Here is an 18,488-nt window from a genome sequence, read left to right as displayed (position 1 = left end):
CTTATGAAATCCTTTATCCTTAAATACAGACAGAATTGCATATGCTCATTTCTTCATAGGTAATTTGACCATTTGCAAAAACAGATTCCCTAAACAATTCTTTGTGAAATTATTAAAAAAAAACATCACACACCGTCCTAGCAGCATTTCTGTGTCCTTATTAGCTATCTTTCTCATGAACAAACCTGAATATTCTTTTTTCCTTTGTCTGTCACCATGGTTTAGATTGAATACAAGAAAGATGCCAAGTCAAAGCTCCACTACACACCTATAGCAGATCGACCAGATATTAAGAAAGCAACTCAGGCTGCCAAGTTAATTAGTGACGTGAGTGTTTTTTTAAATCTTCTGTATAATGTTTAGCAGTAATGTTACTATTAAAAACAGTATCAGTAAAATCAAAAGGGTATTTCATCGCTACTAAACTATACATTTTTAATTTGATCTTCTTTGTTAGATTGAGTATAAAAAGCGTGGAGAAGCTGGCATTGGTGTCACCATGCTGGGGCGTCCGGATATTGAACTGGCAAAAGAAGTGTCCAAGCTAACTAGTCAGGTAATAATAAAACATTTGTGAAACTTGATAGCAGTGAGAGAAAAGAGAAATAACATTAACTTCTAGAATGATGTTAGTATTTTAACTAGAATTATTTCTAGATTAAATGATAAGGAAACATTTATAAAGGAACGTGTTAAAGTAAAAATTGAGTCCTGATGTGAAGCTATTTCTTCATTGAACAAACCTTGAGAGTCTGATTTTGCTTACAGTGATGCCAGATGTGATTCACCACTTTCTTTCTAGCCATTTATATCCATTCAGTGTATGTCACTTTCCCAAAGTGCATCCAGTCACTTTCCCGAAGACTAGGCTGGTGGATAACTGTGCCCAGATACTAAAAGTCTGCTGGCTTCAATGGGAGCAGAAGTGATCTGTCTGCACAGGCTGCAGAGAGGATTCATAGAAGTGTGGAGATGGGGCATATAATTTCTCTGTATTTAATCCTGTCATCTTTAAAATCTTTGAGTGTTTCCATCTTCTTAAAAATGTTAGTTATCATTCTACAATGTCCAGTTTCTTATCTTGATGGAATATGGAAAGTTAGAAATGTACAGGTACCTGAATAACTGTCACTTACAAATTTATAAATTCCCTGAAATGCTGAAAACAGTTGATACAGAGAGAATTATTTTTACAAGGCTCCATTAGCCCAGAGTTGTTAGGTTGCATAAATCTGTACATCCTTAAGATCAAAACGGAAGACAGTCATTACCTCTAAAAGCCAGCTGATAGTTTTCAAGAAAGGGTTGCCTGAAAATTAAAGGTTGTTGGAATTAAAACATATTTTCTGCAGAAGCCTAGAAGCTGTAGCACCTCTCTTGTCTACAGTGGTGAAATGGACACAGATAAGTTATTCACTTGTGCAGAATATTTTGAAAAAAATAAATGAAAATAAGCACTTGTATGCAAATATAATTCTCTTACACTGAATGTTGCCATGACAAGATCTTATAAGTACTGAGGCTGATGTGTCAGCCATGTTCTCTCTCTCTTTTTTCTTTTCCTTTTTTGCCCTGTTTCTGAGTATTGAGTATTGGCTTTAAAAGAAGCAGCCTCTTACCTAACTCTTCTTATTTATCCCTTGTGACAAGGACATTCAGTTTCTTTTGGCCACTTTCTTTCTATTTTGTGCCTTTGAAAGAATCTCCAATTTTGGCATTAGTATGCTATATTACTAGAAGCTTGCATAGTTTTATTTTGCAATGGATACGTTCTCCAATTATTCTGAAGCACATGCTTTTCTGTGGTTGTTTTTTTTTGTTTGTTTGTTTGTTTTTTGACCAGGTCTTCAGTTCTACTTGGTTCTTTCTCACCACTTCATGCTTAATCTTATTATTGTTTGCATTTCTGATCTTGCTCTCTTGCTACGCATTATAGGCGGAATACCTCAAGCGGCATATGAGAGGGCATGGAGCTGCATCTTATGATACCCCATGGATGAGAACGTTTAAGAAAGCTAATATGCTAAGTAGTCATGTAAGATAATTTTAAGTGACACAACTGGGAATGCCATTTTTATGCATCTGTTTCTCGTGTACTTACAATTCCAAGTGGTTAAATGGTTTATAATGCACCAGTTGCACCAGCTCTTTTTGTGTCAAAGGTGTTGAACATAGCCAAACTTGTGAGACTGCTCTTTTTTATTTTTTCCTCTGAAAAGACTGTGCATGGGATTTAAGTGCATGGGGAATTTGTCTGTTTCAGAAATACGACACGAGGCTTCAAACCCTATGCTCTTCATGATGGTTTTGGAACTTCCAGTGTTTTTAATAGAAGTTCCCAATGCATTGATGTAATGTGGAAGCTAACCTTTTTCACCCCAAAAAATAAAACCAGCCACATAAGCTTGAGCTGGTTTTCCTGAGAATGTATGGAAAAACAAATATGTATGTGACAAACCTCAAAATGGTCCAGATTATTTTTAGTGAACAGTCATTATGTATGCAGTATATTCACACTTGAATTTTATTTTAACTTTTCTGTTCAAACTTCTATTTAAACTACTCTGTTCTGGAGCGTATGATTAAGTGCTAGAGCTCTGAGAAGTACACACTGTAGTGATTTGAGGGCACATATTTTCTTACATTTCTTGCCATTTCAAAACCTTTGGAAAACAAAAAACCTATATAGCTGCATAGCAGTTTTGAAGTGGCAGCGGGTAGATCTCTGCATTTCATTTCTGCGCTGGTATTTCCAAATGAAAAAAGGAGGATTGTGTTTTTTCCATATCTAGCCGTGACTACTGCACGTAACTGCTGCATGCTTGAATGACAGCCGCCATGCTTGTTAGGAAAAAAAAAAAGAATAATTTCAGTAGAAGAAAGGAGACTCTTAAGCTGGCACCTGGTCCACAACAATTGAACTGCAAGAAAAAGAAGAAATTATGTTTATTCCCATTCAGAGATAATGAGCTCCTCTTTTTCCATGCTTTTGCTCCATTGCTAGCCAGCTCTCCTCTTTGTATAATAAACTTACTTTGAAATTATTTTGGTCCTGAGAGAAAATCAAGTATTTTAAAAGGGAGTAAGGGGGCAAATACTAATTGGTATCATCTTTCACTTTATTTTTCTCTTGGGTATATATTCTTATACATTTATTCTTTATAAAGCTTCTTTATAAAGCAATTTGTCAATCCACTTGCATTTTTTTGGTTGTATTTCATCTGTCTGGCATCCTTGCTCTCAATTTTGCATAGATCTTCCAATAACATTTCTTCTGCTTTTAAAAAATTTGGCATGATGGGTCTGTTCTTCATCATATTTTGCATAGCTTGCATAACTTAACAGTCTTGTCTACTTCTTGATTCTAATTTTTGTGAGATCAGAACTAATACTGATTCCTTTTATGTCAAAAATGTTGATATTGCTTTCTTACATAGGTTAAGCAATTTGTGGATTTGCCTGTTTCACTGTGTGTTTTATCTGAATGCTGGCATATTTTGCAAAGCAAAAGAGAGGCAATGCAATACAGCATGAGTAATGTGGGGCTGTATGGACAAGAATATGCCAAAGAATTCAGAAATGTAAAATGTGATTGTGGAATGTGATTTAATTCTGCTTTCAAGCATCTTTCTATTTTTACTAATATAAAATTATCTGTTTACATTTCTGTAATTTCATTATAAGTTAAAAACATTTAGGTTCTTCAACTTAGTTATCAGTTCTTCAGCAGTTTATTTATTTCATTTCAATTTTCATATAAATACTTCTTGAGAGATCAGCTTTTTTTCTTCTGAAGAACCATTAATCCTTTTTCCTTATCAACCTCAGTCTTATGTATGTTTCTTACATGTATTATTTTGGTCCTGAAAACAATCAAATTATTTCATAAAGACAAATGACAGTTCTCATTTGTTGTTCTTTAGGCCAAATGTGAAGGTTGCTGGTTTATTTAGTATAAAATATCTCCACATAAATGTGGATTTATAAGCAGAAAGAAATGTTGCCTCACCTGTTTCCATGCAGTCAGAATACTACTACTGGGAAGACATGAGAAATCCTCAGAATTTTTCTACTGATGGCTACTGTAATGCTGATGAGCATAATTACCAACTGTTGGATCTGTTTAGAAAAGTCAGAACTTAAGGCTAAATTACTGAGGGCCAATCTTTAATACTTTGAGTTTTTTCCTTGCAATCTTCTGTAACTCCTTTGAAACAATTTTGTGCATTTTTGTAGATATATATATACACACTAAAGCCAAAATATATATACTCACTAAAACCAAAAATGTTCCTAATAAAGCAGCCTTTTACAGGTCCACAAGAAATAGTGAGGAATGGGCCTTTAGCAGCAGTAGGATGGGACAAGTAATGATGGATGAAGGGTATCCCCTCACTCATTAGCATTAGCAAAACTCATTTATGTAACCTGGCATATGTGCCTCCAGCCTAAAACATCGATTTATATTGATATGGTTTACCTTGCTAATGTTAATCTGATGTGGTTTGGAAGTGTTACTAAGTCTCTTATGCAACCTAGTTCCTAGTAATTAATTGTATCACTATTCTACATGTGATCGTTATCATCTTTCTTTATCTCTGTTTCTTACAAAACCCAGTCTGTGTATAACAATATATGTAAATATTTGTTCCATTGCCATCTTCATTGCTGGTATGTCCTACGGCAGTTTTTAAAGCTCATATTTCAGCAAGAAGTATGTTTACAGTTTTAAAAAAAAATACTCTTTATGCCTATGTCAGTTTTTGTCTTTGTGAAACACATTATATTTTATGTATGTATAGCTGTCACTGAATGAGACATTCTTCATCTCACAAAGGGTCGGAATGTATCTGTGTGTCGTCAATGTATTTCTCTTGACTATGTCTGTCATTATTTTTACAGTGAGGAGGTGTTACATGTGCACTGAATGAAAAATTGCTAGTGATATTTTGTAAATTCAAATGTAGATTTTCTTTCCAAGTCAGGTGATCTTTAAAATAACCTTTATTCCATTGGATGCCTTCAAGTTACTGCATTTTTATTCCTCCGCTTAAAATCAGCATGTGCTCGGATCTCTTTGCCTTCTGCAGCCAAACAAGTAAGTGCTCAAGAACAGATGTAATATCTTTTTTTGTTTGTTTGTTTGTTTTGTTTTAATTCAGGTGAAATACAAGGAGAATTTTTCCAAAGAGATGGGTAAAAAGCCCAAGTATGATTTAAAGGAGGCTAAAATCTACAAGACCATGAAAGATGCTCACAACATGGCTAGTGAGGTATGCTCACACTTTTCCTATAGGAAAACAAAAAGTTTCAAATGTCCTATAGGAAAGAGCTCCTTTGTGTTATTAACATATTAGGCATCACAGGTTTTATCAGCAGCCTTCTTTTCTGATGTTTGTCCTTTCTTATCTTCAGGTGAAATACAAGGCAGATCTAAAGAAACTTCATAAGCCTGTTACAGACATGTCTGAATCGCTGATCATGAACCATGTCCTGAGTACAAGCCAACTCGCCAGTGCTGTAAGCTCATTAACTAACCCCAGATCCATTTGATTTTCCCATCCCTGCTGATTCCATTCTGAATTGATCTCTTCTAACTATTTCCATAATGATTGCTAAAGAAGCAATTATTATTGTTCATGGTACATCACCTGGTAGTGATCTCTTCTCTAATGGTTGTTTCCTAGTCAACTAGCAACTTTGTCACATTTATTCCCTGAGAAGTGAAATCTGTGTTAGTTGTAGAACTGCTAGTGTTTTAAATCCTCTAATCATTTTTAGTGGATTCATTCTTTATTACATTTTAACTGATTGCACCTCACTAACAAATAGTATTTTCTTCTTTCTTTTTTTTTTTTTTAAATTGTTTTCTTTACTGATTAATATATTTAAAACCTTTTTTTGGTCTGCTTTTTCATTTTTATATTTAACATCCTCCTAATATAGAGGTACAGAACTATGTCTAACAAAGTGCTCAATAATTTTATTGAGAAAAGACAAAAGTCATTATTACCTTTTCATGTATCCACTGTGTTTTCTTTATCTTTCTTGTTTACTTTTTTCTCTCTCTTTTTTTTTTTTTGTTTTTTTTATCTTTGTTTTGAAATATCTTTGCTGCAATCGAAATGATCAAAAAAAATAACTTTTCACTCACATCTTTAAAAGTGATATCTGATACTGGGAGTTAAAATTCTTGTTTTTGTTTAGCTTTTTGTCTTTCTAATTTCTCTTTGATGTTCCATTGAAGTGTTGCTTTGATTGGACCTAAGAAGTAAATTTGCTGAGGGATTTTTTTTTTATTGAGATGATTTTTGACACCTTCCCTTCAGTACCAGTACAAGAAGCAGTATGAGAAGAGTAAGGGTCACTACCATGTGGTGCCAGATAATCTTGAACAGGTTCACCTAAGGGAGGCATCAGAACTACAGAGCCACGTAAGTTGGTCGCGTGTTTCTCATTAACCCCAATCATTGAGAACTAAAGTCTCCATCACTGAAATCAACATAGTAAGTTCTGTGATGTATAGTAATTTCTGTGCCTTTCTGTTTTATAAACACTTCACATTCAAGAAAATTTTTGCACATTTAAACACATGCAAAATATCCATATGATTTCTTCATTCTAGAGTAGATTTCAAAGTTACTTATTCCTGTTGTACCTGGATCTTGTTACACAGTGTAACACATTTATTGGGTCAATTTCATCTATAGAAAAGAAGATTTGATTATCTTGGAAACTGGAAATTACTGGAAGTAGGGTTGTTGTTGACAGTACACTTTCAGTTGCTTTATCCCTTCTAGTCTCAAGTGATACAAAGGAGAGCTCTGCCATTATTTTTCTGCATACATAATTCCTTTAGTGAAACCCATATCTACTGCTGCTCTTAGCGTGCCTGTTGACATCTTCTCCCTCTGCAATACAGCAAATTGTGAATCATTCCACAGAAATTTATCCTCTGATTTAATCTCTAGTCTTCTCTATTCCAAGTATTTATTGACCCTAAAGCAAGAGAGAAGTAATGCTAGAATGTGAAGGACTATAGGTATTGTTCTGGTGCAGAATAATAGCACGGAAGAGCAAAAACTACATAGCAGAGGACTAAGAATATGGTTGCTCATCAGTTTGTAGTGTAAGTCACCACTCATTGCACTAGTTTGAGACTGAAATCTGAGCCAAAGACATAGCATTACTTCACACAACAGTTTGAAAATCAATACCCTAAAGGCTAGATACTCTAAGTTGAAGCAAGAATATCTTCTTTTTGGTGGACTTCTTACTTCCTGGACAGACATATATAGAATTAGGTAGGAAGATGATGAACTGCATCTTTTCAAGCCCTTTCACTAACATTCCAGCAATCCATTAACATGTAACTGGCTGAACTCAAACCAGGGTCAGGAACAATCTCAGTGCCTTCAAGTTAGATTTTTGCAGCTACCTGTCTTCCTTCTTGTGATCAGTTATTTCTTGAAATCAGAGCTGGCACTGAATATTCTTTGTAACAGGAAATATGAACGTAGAATTTTAGGCCACACACATTTTGCTGCAAGGCTGACTTTTGATTTTACATTTTAGGATCAATAATAGGGATTTCAGGAAGATGAAAGTGAAATTTATTTTTTACCAGATATCAGTTAACCATAGTAGGCAAATATTAGTTGATGAATTGGTTCTTTGATTATTTAGAAAGGTAACTTTTTTATTTTCTTCTCAGGTGAAATACAAAGAAAAGTATGAGAAGGAAAAAGGTAAACCTATGTTGGACTTTGAAACTCCAACATACCTTACTGCAAAGGAATCTCAGCTCATGCAGAGTGAGGTAAGATTAAAATCAATAATGATAGATTAAAGAAACTTTAACATTTATTTTTATAGTAAAACTCTGAGTGGTTTAGACATACAGTTATACTTTTGTTTTGTGAATGTTGATTGACAGATTATTGTTGTATCACACATTTCTTTATATTGGTTATAAGATACTGTATTTGAAATACATGAAATTTCCCCCTGTCACTATGAAGTGTATATTTTCTGTAAATTTTCATCAAGAAGCTGTCAGTAAGCAAATCTTTGAGTATTTACAAGAAATGTAATATGAACTACACATCACTTCAATATTTACAACAGGAGTATACTATGTATGTCAATTATTACAGCCCACAGAAAGCATGCTGTTTCTTGTTTTCACCTGAGAACTCTATGTTTGAAAAACCCATTTATTTCCTGTTTGTCTCTGCTGTCACAGTGTTCTTTGCTGACCTGTCATTCTATTTCCTGAAGCAGTTATTTTCTGTTTGTTTGAAGTATTATCTTGTTCTGTTGCAGGTGAAGGCTTATACATTTTGAAAACCACTTGTATAAGGCCCTAAGTCATTATATTTGAGTGATTCCGTTGAATGTTTTCTCTGCATATATAAGTAGGAGGAAAAAAAAAAAAAAAAAAAAAAAAAGACAGGATCAGGTCATGTTTCCATTGGAAGTAATGAGCTGTTTCATGAACTTCAATAGAAAGAAGATTTATTCTTTCTCTGTCTGCAGCACTGACTGTAGAAGATTGTCATCACGACATTAATACTGCTGCTTCTTCTCCATCCTCCCAGAGGTTTTAAAATATAATTAAAAATAATGTAACAAATATTTGCTATTTTGCTTTTTTTCTTCTTACTCTCATTAGAAAGAATATAAGAAGGACTTTGAAGAGTCCATTAAGGGCAGAAACCTTACTGGCTTGGAGATTACACCATCCTTATTACATGTCAAATATGCAACCAAAATAGCAAGCGAGGTAGAAATTGTTCTGTTTTCTTCCTCTGTCAAGTTAAATAATTCCACTAAGTATACTCAACAACATTTCTTCTTCACCACTTTTTTATCCTAACCATTCATTTTAAGCATGTTTTATAAATATTTTGTGTTGTGATCTAATTTGTGATGTACATTTATTATTGTCCGTTAACTGTATAACTGTATTCATATTTATTGTGTCCTTTCCTGACATTCATCAGCATAACTGGTACGTAGCGGGATGTGTATGTGTGTGCCCTTGCATTTTGTCTTGAATAATAACGACTATCCACTGTTCCTTTGCAGTAGTTTTTATATAACCATATACCTTTGCTTTTTTAACAGATCCTTTTTTTTTTCCTGAGCTTTTATATTTATTTATTTATTTATTTATTTATTTATTCTTTTTTTTTTTTTTGCAATAAAGCCGTAGAGTGTAGAACTCTTTTTAGTCTGTATTTGCAGTTTTCATTTTCTTTCTTATGCAGAAAGAGTACAGGAAGGATCTGGAGGAAGGTGTAAAAGGTAAAGGATTAACAGCTTTAGAAGAGACTCCAGACATGTTAAGAGCAAAGAATGCAACTCAAATCCTGAATGAGGTATGTCAGAAGATATTTGGAAAATCCCTGAATAGAGGTAACAACTTCAGATGGACAAATGCTTATAGCCATATAACACCAGTATATAGTAATTTCCTACACACTCTTAAGTAGAGAGAAGAAAAGATTGTGTATGGTAACTAAGTCTGAAACTGGGAGACAGAATTTAGAAGTGAGCTGGTTCTGGCTTTGCAGTCACTATCAGGAAGGTAAGTGAAGAAGAAACAGATGCTGCAGTCAGTGGTCAGATGGTTAACAGATAAACTGTTTTTGACTGCATAAGCTGCAGGACCGATGGCCAAGGCAGACTTTTCCCCATCTTGATGAAGAGAGATGGCCAACAGACAGTCTGGATGTGTAACCTATGTTATTTACGAAGCGGACTGGTATCACAAATATTTCATAGTGGCTATTTTCATAGGATAAGTGCAGCTCAAATTTTAAGGGCTATAACATCACCAGGCTGAAAGCTGAAAAAACTAAGTTATGTTATGGCTTGTTAACAAATTCTCTTAAGGTAAGCATGCTGTCTGCGTACTGACAGCATTTTGTACTTACTTAGGGCAAGCATTTTAAGTTATTCAAAGAGCCTCTATTTTACATGTATTATCATAGAATAGTACAGACATATTCAGCCAAGTTCAGCAGTTGCCATAGCAAGAGATGAATTATACCAATCTATAAAAAATATATCTTTTAGACATTACTGAAAGAAGAAGAGTAGCTAATGATGATGAATCTTTAGAGAGGCTATTCATTTCAAAGGGCCCTACATTATCACAGAAAATCCTGTTCCCTTGCATTTTTTGGACATGCTCAGTGTGAATCATATGTGACCACTTTTCACTACCACATGCATTTCATAAACTGCTTGCTCCCTATTGCTCCTCTTCTGTACAAGTCACTGTTTTACACAGATCACTGGTGACCTAAGGGAACTTGCACTTTGAGGTTACTGGTGTGAGAAGGAACCTTGACACAGCTGGCCTGTAGTGTGCCTCCATTTGCTGCTGCACTTGGGCTGTTTGTTCTCAAGATTTAAGTTATAAAATAAACACTTCAATTATGTCATATGTGTGTTGAATTATATATTTGTATTAGCAGTATTCCTGTTTTGTGATGTGGTCATGAAAATACCTGAAGTTGCCAAAGGGATTGCTTTCACATCAATAAAATATTTGTCTATTCTATTAATCTGCAGAAAGAGTATAAAAAAGCCTTGGAATTAGAAATTAGAGGAAAAGGTCTGACAGAACTGGCTTTGGAGACACCGGATTTTGTGAGAGCAAAGAATGCCACTGACATTGCCAGTCAGGTCTGTGTGAATAATCCATTTCTCACGTCTGATGTCTTTTTTTAAAGAATAATTGCTAGCAGGTTTTGTTTTGTGTTTTTTTTTTTTTTTTTTTTTGTGTGTGTGTGTGTGTTTTTTTTTTTTCTTTCTGAGTAAATAGTGTGAAAATTGTTGCAAAGATAAAGGCACCTACATGTGATTTCTTCCTTATCTCTCCTTAACAGATCAAATACAAACAATTGGCGGAAATGGAGAAAGCCAACTACACGAGTGTTGTCGATACTCCAGAGATTATTCATGCCCAGCAAGTCAAAAACCTTTCAAGCCAGGTAAATAGAGTGAAAAGATGTAATCATTGTTCACGTGGGAACCTTGAACAGATGTTAATTTGGAGCACCTGAATTTGAAGCTACCTGTCACAACACTCAGGAGAGACATCAGAAAAACAAATTTCTGTGGAACAGTGAGGTGGCGTCTCTTACTGAAAACCAGTATTGAAAATCCATTTCAATACTGAAATTAATTTATTGTAATACTGCATAAAATGGAACAATCATTTCTATTGTTTTTGCAATACCACAGCAAATTTAGTTCTAAGTAGATTTAGCTGATTTTTCCTACTCCTTAATGACTCTAAATGTTTAAAATAAGTCTTATGCAGCGGTGTAATCTGAAACAGAAGTACTCATACTTCCGTAAAGATGAGCATTATGCAACAATAAGAAAAGTCAGGCTGTTTATTAGTGCTTTTGAATTAATGGAATGCATTTTGTATTTTGTATTAGAAAAAATACAAAGAAGATGCAGAAAGGACCATGCCATACTATGTGCCTGTAGCAGACACACCAGAAATGCAGAGAGTCCGTGAGAATCAAAAGAACTTTAGCACAGTACGTATATACATAACAAACATAGTTACTGTCAAATAAGAAAAAATGTTCATTTTTTTTTGTTACTTAACAAAGTTCCAATATCACACTCTAATCCCAACTAGGCTGCCTTTATATTCTCAGGGATCCCCAGTAAGTCCCCCATGTATTCAGCAGCCCACTTACAAAGGGAAACAAAAATGAGTCTGTAGTTTTCTTTCTGCAATGCTTTTACAATTCCTTTGCTAATAATAGAGAATTATACAGAAGTTGTGGTCAGTAGAGAATAACTGCAGGAATGTATGGTCAGGAACATGAACAATTACTCCACAGTCTGGCTTGAAATCTTTAATTGTTGAGACTTAATTGGTTTAAATGCCATAGTCTGGCACATTTCAAGATTTTTTGATTGAACTAGTTAAGGATCTCCTATTACTAATTTAAGTGAGAATGTTTATAACTGTATGTCTTTGTATCACTAACAGTGATGTTAAAATGGTTTCCTTAAAAGCTGTGCTTGAAAATATTTTATTTTTCTTAGCTTCAAAGAAAGCTTGGTGAGTAAATTTTCATGGTGTAGAGTCAACATTTGGCATTTTACTTCAACTTTTTCAACAGCTTCAGTATCAGTGGGACCTACAGAACAGCAAAGGAAAAGTGACAGTTGTACAAGATACACCAGAAATGCTGCGTGTGAAAGAAAACCAGAAGAATTTCAGCTCGGTATAGTTATTTTCTGTTTTCAGTGCTCATTCCAAAACACCCACAGTTTACTGTGTTTAATAAAATAATTATTTTAGAATCATAAAACAGTTTAGGTTGGAAGGGACCTTAAAGCCCATCTATTTCCATCCTCCCAGCCATGAGCAGGAACAACTCCCATCAGCCCACCTCCTCCAGTGCCTCAGCACCCTTAGAGTAAATCTAATTTTAGGCTTTTCCCTTACAGATAGTTATGTTCTTGACCTGCTTAAATGTGCATAAGAACTTTTTCAAACTGATTAGCTGATTTATGCCACTCTTTTTTATCTACTGTCACTTGTGGAGTTCCCTGACTGCACTCTTTCCCATGTACATAGCTGTGATATAGTTAAATAGTCAACAGTAAGTAGTGCAGTCTTGCTGTGTTGCAACCTTTTTCTCTCAGTGAAAAGTGAACTGTCTGCCCAATGTTTCACGTTTCATGTATTACCATGAAGTGCCTGTTGTCTGCTGTATCATGTTGGCACTAGTTCTGTTAGTCTAGTAAGTAGCAGGAATTTGTTGTAAAACATACCAAAACAAAATTAGAACAAGAAGAACAAATTAAAACTAGAACAAATACTAGTTTTCAATCCTAAAGTCGGTCTACAAAAGTTTTGATATTCTACTTAAAATGCATTACTACAAATATAAATGAAATATAAATGGCCCCTTTTTTGCGGACATGGCACTCATAGTAAATGAGGCTTCAGATAGGCAGTAAGCAGTGACTGGAGATCCTCTTAGTTGGCTTTCAGCCTGCACTGCTGCTTGCAAATCACTCGTCATGAGAATCTATTCACTCTCTAGAAGAAATAATGTTGTGTTTTGTATGCTTAACCTTGTTGTCTTGATTCTAAATATTAAGATTTTATATAAAGAAGATATTGGAACTGGAACTACTATTGAAAAGACGCCAGAGATGCAGAGAGTTAAACGAACACAAGATGCAATTAGCTCGGTACAAAACAATTGATTTTTAATACTCAACGAGTGCTAATTCAACTTAAAATAATATTCCTTTTCCCTCTTACTTCTTTAAATTTTGCTAACTGTGTTTTGGCAATAATCCATCAGCTAAAGGTTACTTTTTACATTTTTTTTGCCTATTCTTGTGGTTTAATAATCTTTCTAATGTTTAACATTCAATTTGTTACTTACAATCCATTTCTAAAACATGAAAGTTCTTGTCATGATTTTAATCTCATCCCAAACACAGTTTATTTAGCAGAGAACCAATGAATTGTTTAGGTAGGAAGGCACCTCAAGACATCATCTACTCCAAGCCCTTTGATCAAGCACGTTCAGCTAGAGCAGGTTGCCCAGGACCGTGTCCAGTTGAGTTTTGAACATCTCAAAGGATTCAGGTATTCAAAAGGACTCCACAACCTCGTGTGGCAACCTGTTCCAGTATCTGGCCACGCTCACAGTTAAAGAATGTTTTCATGTGTTCAGATTGAATGTCCCGTTCTTAAACTTGTGCCCATTACCTCTTGTCCTGTCACTGGGCACTACTCAGAAGTTATTCTCAGCTTCATCATCTTCATTCCCACCTTTGAGACATTTATACATGTTGATTAGTTCCCCCTGAATCTACCCTTCTACTAGCTGAACAATCTCAGCTCTCTAAGCCTCTTCACATATCATATATATTCCAGTCCCATAATCATCCTTGTGGACCTGCACTGTGCTCTCCCAGCACCCAGGTTGCCAATAATGTTAAACAGTATTGATACTGCCCCCATTATTGATCCCTGGGGCACACCACTGGTGACTGGTCTCTGACTGGCCCTTGTGCCACTGGTCACAAAGCTCTGGGCTTGGTCACTCAGCCAGTTGTCAACTGTGCACCTCAACTGTGCACTTACCTAACCCACGCTTTGTTAGTTTGTCTGTGAGGATGTTAGCGCAGTTAACTACTAAAGCATGTCTTGTAAAACCTTTATGTTCTATTAAAAAGTTGTAATACTCATATATTGGAATAATTGTATATAACTCTTTCAAGATTTGTAATTTTTTTCATGCTTTTTATTTGAATTCTGACATTATTTTAGTATAAGAGGTACTAACGTTTCGGCCGTTCATTGCATATTATGTTAAATACGTTTTTGTGAAATACTATTCTCTCTTTTTTTTTTTTTTTTTGGTTATGCTAAAGTAAAAATGAAAATAGCACTGATCTCAAACACTTAATTGCTAAAATATTGTATGATGACACTCACCTATATTAAATAGATAGTTTTTTACAAACCAAGAGTTCTGCTTTCATTGCTAGAAAGACCACATTATATCAGACCTGTTCAAAGGCATTTATAACAGTTTTTAGATGGTCCTTTTATGAAAATACCATTCAGGGTGAAATCTCCTCAGCAGTTACCTTTTAACAGCTTGCTTATAAAGATGATGGGAGTACTTCAACACCAGCTTTCTGCTCATGTTGAAGCCAATGAGATCTTTGAAATTTTCAGCCTTCTTGAAATCAGGTTAATGCTCTAATTAATCTGCATGGCAATCCAGGTGCCTATTTTAAAGCCGTTAAGCTAAGATTTTTTTTATGTTATTATTTTTTTTTTTAGTTAAAAACATCACAGGCTTTTGGAACTTAGTGTCAGATACATTGAAATGGTTTGGTTATTATAAATCAGGGGTTTTGTTCTTGCTGAAGTTAAGCACCTGGAAGATATTAGATATCCAAATTTTAAGTTTCGACTGAAAACTTTTGGTTCATACGAGACTGCTTTTTTACCTTGCTCTGAGTTATTATTAAACTGCTGTATTTCAGGCTGTGGCCTGAGTTATCTAATGGGCAATTCTAAAAGAAAGTTCCTTGCTAACTTCTTTGCCATTAGAATACATCTAGTACTTGAGATTTCAATGAGTTTGTGTAAACAACCTGTGTTTCTTCAGTCATGCAATTTGTTACCCATATATACATCAGCTGTGCTTAAATGTAAGTCTAATTATTTCTAATGTCTCTGCCTTTGCAGATTAAGTACAAGGAGAGTATTGGAAAAGGAACTCCAATTCCTGATCTCCCTGAAGTGAAACGTGTCAAGGAGACACAGAAGCACATCAGCTCGGTAGTGGCCAATATTTTCTTCTTACCCATATAATCTTGCAGAGCTCAAGCTCCAGCCTTTGATATTGTTTGTGGTATTTATTGTTGAAAGAACAGATCTCTTAAATCCCTATAGTCAGCGTCAGGAAGTTTAAACGTCTGAATTTTGCAGTAATCATTACCATCAGCCACTTCCCTGCATTATTTCTGTGACCTTTTCTAAACACAGAACTAAAGACAAAAAATACCCAGATGATATCTTAAAATTATTCAGAAAAAAATGAGCAGCTAGAGAGAACTTTGTGGAAAAAAATACGTGGAGCCTCTTTTTGTAGTCACAAAAACTATTAACAGTTTTAAATGGGAAAAAGTATCTGGCTTTTCTCATATCTAGTTAAGTGTAGATTTTGATAATTAAACTCTGCTCTCCAGATTTTGAGCCAGCATTTCCTGAACACAGTGTTGAGGGAGGATATGTTTTTTTGATTATTGGTACCTCAGATGTTTGCTATACAATGAGGAGCAATGGCTCCTGTACAGTGAATATCTCATGATTTACTGTTCCTAATTTTAAGTACTGATTCTCTCTTGAGCTGTTTATGGTACTAGTGACTTCTAGAGGTCACTAGTACATAATTGATTTTTTTTTTTAAATGATTAGTCATTTTTCTAACTTTCAAGTTATGTAATTTGTTTTCCCTTGCTGTGAATTCTTTATTTTTCTATTTTTTTTCTTTTTTTTCAACGACATCAACCAATGAAATGCAGTTTGCAAGTATTTTACAAATTTGCGAGAACTGCTGGTGCATTTGTAATGTGTTTCTAAATGATTAGGTTTTAGGAAGGACGTCTATGTGTCTTCCATTACGGAAAACACAATTTTTGATCAAACAATTGTAGGTTAAATTAAATCTAGTAGTATGAGATTGTTTTCTCACTGAGCCTTAAAATGAAATAAAATAATAATGTTCTGAAAATATAGAGATCAAAATGAGGTGTACGCCACAACTAAATTCAGATGTTTGTTAACACCATGGAAAAAAACTCTGGAATAGTGACTGCCTGAAAAGCAGTACCATGACAATTTGTAAAGTTAGATGAAAAGCAGAAAATACCTACCTCTCATGCCAGATTAGCAGAGTATTTAAATGTGTGTCCTATTATAATGAAGTCCTCTATTGACTTCTGTGTTTCCAGGCACCTGAATATAGACATTAAGAGCTTTTCTGAGCTGGTAACTGTACTTACTGAGTAAAATACTTTTTGCACATGTTTACATATAATCCCAGATTGTATTTATCTGTTAACCAGGTAAATTGCCTATCCAAATGTATTGTAGGTATTACAGAAGGAATATGATCTTCTCACCTTTCTGGGTGCTTGTGTTCTGCAGGTATTGTACAAAGAGGACCTAGGGACAGGTATCCCAACACCTGTCACTCCAGAAATAGAGAGAGTGAAACGCAATCAAGAACACATTAGCTCGGTATTTAAAAAAATAGGCAACTCATTCTTGAATAACATCCTAACATGTATTCTGGTTTCCTTCAGTGATTTAGAATCTCACCCTTCTCCTTTCTCTTCCCTGACAATATTTTTAACTCAATTTTTCCACCTTTTTGTGGTTTAACTTTTTTGAGTGATTTACCACATCTCATAAGTTTCTTTTAAGAAACAAAGCTGGCAGTAAGCCGTGAAATCAATCTGGTGTTTCTCCCCATGTTTGTTCTATCTTAACCCTTTATCTCCTGGTGTCTGTAGTCATATTTACAGAATAATCAACCATCAGCCAGTTCCTTAATATTAGCCTCTAGAACAAGTGTGTAATTAATTAAAAAATGACCATAACACTAAACATAACTCACTAAATAGTGAGATTTAATTATTTTGCCTGTGTTGAGTGTGGTGGTTTTTCTTTTTGGTTTGGTTTGGTTTGTTTTTTTGTGGAAACTTTCTTGTACCTCACAGGTATTATACAAAGAGGGCTTAGGGACTGGCATCCCCACACCGGTCACTCCAGAGATGGAGAGAGTCAAACGCAATCAAGAGAACATTAGCTCGGTAGTACTAAATGAAACACAACCTGCTGTTCAGAATGCAAATTGAATCCCTGTAACTCCTCCGTATTAATTTTTTATTTCAATTATTTTTTGAACTTTGAACAAAATTTTCTTAATCAAATAACTAAAACCTTGTGAGTATCCTTTAAATTTTATTTTTTTACCTCAGTCTAACTTAATTGTCATTAAGTTATTCCAGCTGTGAAATTTTAACCTCATCTACTTAAAGCAGCTAAGCAGTTCCTTATGTTTCCTTCCCACCGAAATAGTGACTTTCTGAGTGACTTCTCCTCGGTAACAAAGTCAATCCTTCTAACAGTCAGTCCTCAGACCATGCTGGTGCAGTGCAAATGAAAAATGAACTCTTAACACTGTGAGCAAAGCAATCTAATGCACCCGGACTGTGTTTGTATTTTCCTGGTTTTGTTGTGCTGGATGCTTTCTTATATCCTACAGGGCTTTGTAAGAAAACCTGGGCAGCATCCCGGTATCACTATAATGTGAAAAATGAAGAAAATTGTGTAATTAAGGGACAATTACTGTAGCAATGCATTTCTGTCCAGAATTGTTTCTGCTTCTAACACATTCCTGTCCCCCAGCACAACTGGAAGTGCTTTATGTCGTAATTTTGTGTTACATTTCAGTTTTAATTATAGTGTCTTAGGACTAATTTTGACTCAGTCTGACCAAATTCAGATGTAACAGATACAAAATTCAGACCTGACTTGAGATTAATAGGACAGTTCAGAGACGCCACCACTGTTACAACTTTTCATTATGTTTAACTGTCTCTGTGATCATCACGTCTCTTTTATACTGGTGAGAGGCAATCTTAGAGGCAAAGCTGACCACTAAGATCTTTTATGTAAGTAAACAGACTCCTTTTGGAAAGAAGGCGTAAATGCAAAAAAAAGTTTTTCAGGTGGTGTAGTTCGAGCTCTGCTTTCACAAAAAACATTCTTGCAGTTCTTGCAGGCATGCCCAGGTGAGAAGACAGCAAACCTCCTAGGAACATTAGCCATTAGCTGGTTATTTTGATTTTTTTTTTAATTTTATTTTTTTTTGCTAGCTATTGAACAAGGC

The 18,488-nt window shown here is 34.9% G+C and overlaps 1 protein-coding gene across 1 annotated transcript in view; it reads left to right on the top strand.

The window, feature by feature from the left end:
* Positions 1 to 18,488, top strand: part of NEB (nebulin) — a 119,033-nt gene that overhangs the window by 89,654 nt on the left and 10,891 nt on the right. The window contains exons 127-143 of the mRNA XM_082762888.1: positions 226 to 327; positions 458 to 556; positions 1,937 to 2,035; positions 5,163 to 5,273; positions 5,416 to 5,520; positions 6,330 to 6,434; positions 7,715 to 7,819; positions 8,675 to 8,785; positions 9,273 to 9,383; positions 10,585 to 10,698; positions 10,902 to 11,006; positions 11,463 to 11,567; positions 12,165 to 12,269; positions 13,156 to 13,248; positions 15,275 to 15,367; positions 16,739 to 16,831; positions 17,314 to 17,406. Coding sequence (XP_082619014.1) covers positions 226 to 327; positions 458 to 556; positions 1,937 to 2,035; positions 5,163 to 5,273; positions 5,416 to 5,520; positions 6,330 to 6,434; positions 7,715 to 7,819; positions 8,675 to 8,785; positions 9,273 to 9,383; positions 10,585 to 10,698; positions 10,902 to 11,006; positions 11,463 to 11,567; positions 12,165 to 12,269; positions 13,156 to 13,248; positions 15,275 to 15,367; positions 16,739 to 16,831; positions 17,314 to 17,406 — 1,749 coding nt within the window. The remainder of the gene's footprint in view (positions 1 to 225; positions 328 to 457; positions 557 to 1,936; positions 2,036 to 5,162; positions 5,274 to 5,415; positions 5,521 to 6,329; positions 6,435 to 7,714; positions 7,820 to 8,674; positions 8,786 to 9,272; positions 9,384 to 10,584; positions 10,699 to 10,901; positions 11,007 to 11,462; positions 11,568 to 12,164; positions 12,270 to 13,155; positions 13,249 to 15,274; positions 15,368 to 16,738; positions 16,832 to 17,313; positions 17,407 to 18,488) is intronic.

The sequence above is a fragment of the Aythya marila genome (assembly GCF_965140915.1).
Source record: "Aythya marila genome assembly, chromosome: 6".
NCBI classification, from domain to species: domain Eukaryota; kingdom Metazoa; phylum Chordata; class Aves; order Anseriformes; family Anatidae; genus Aythya; species Aythya marila.
The sequence above is the reverse complement of the archived record's forward strand: the minus strand, read 5'-3'. Positions and strand labels throughout refer to the sequence as shown.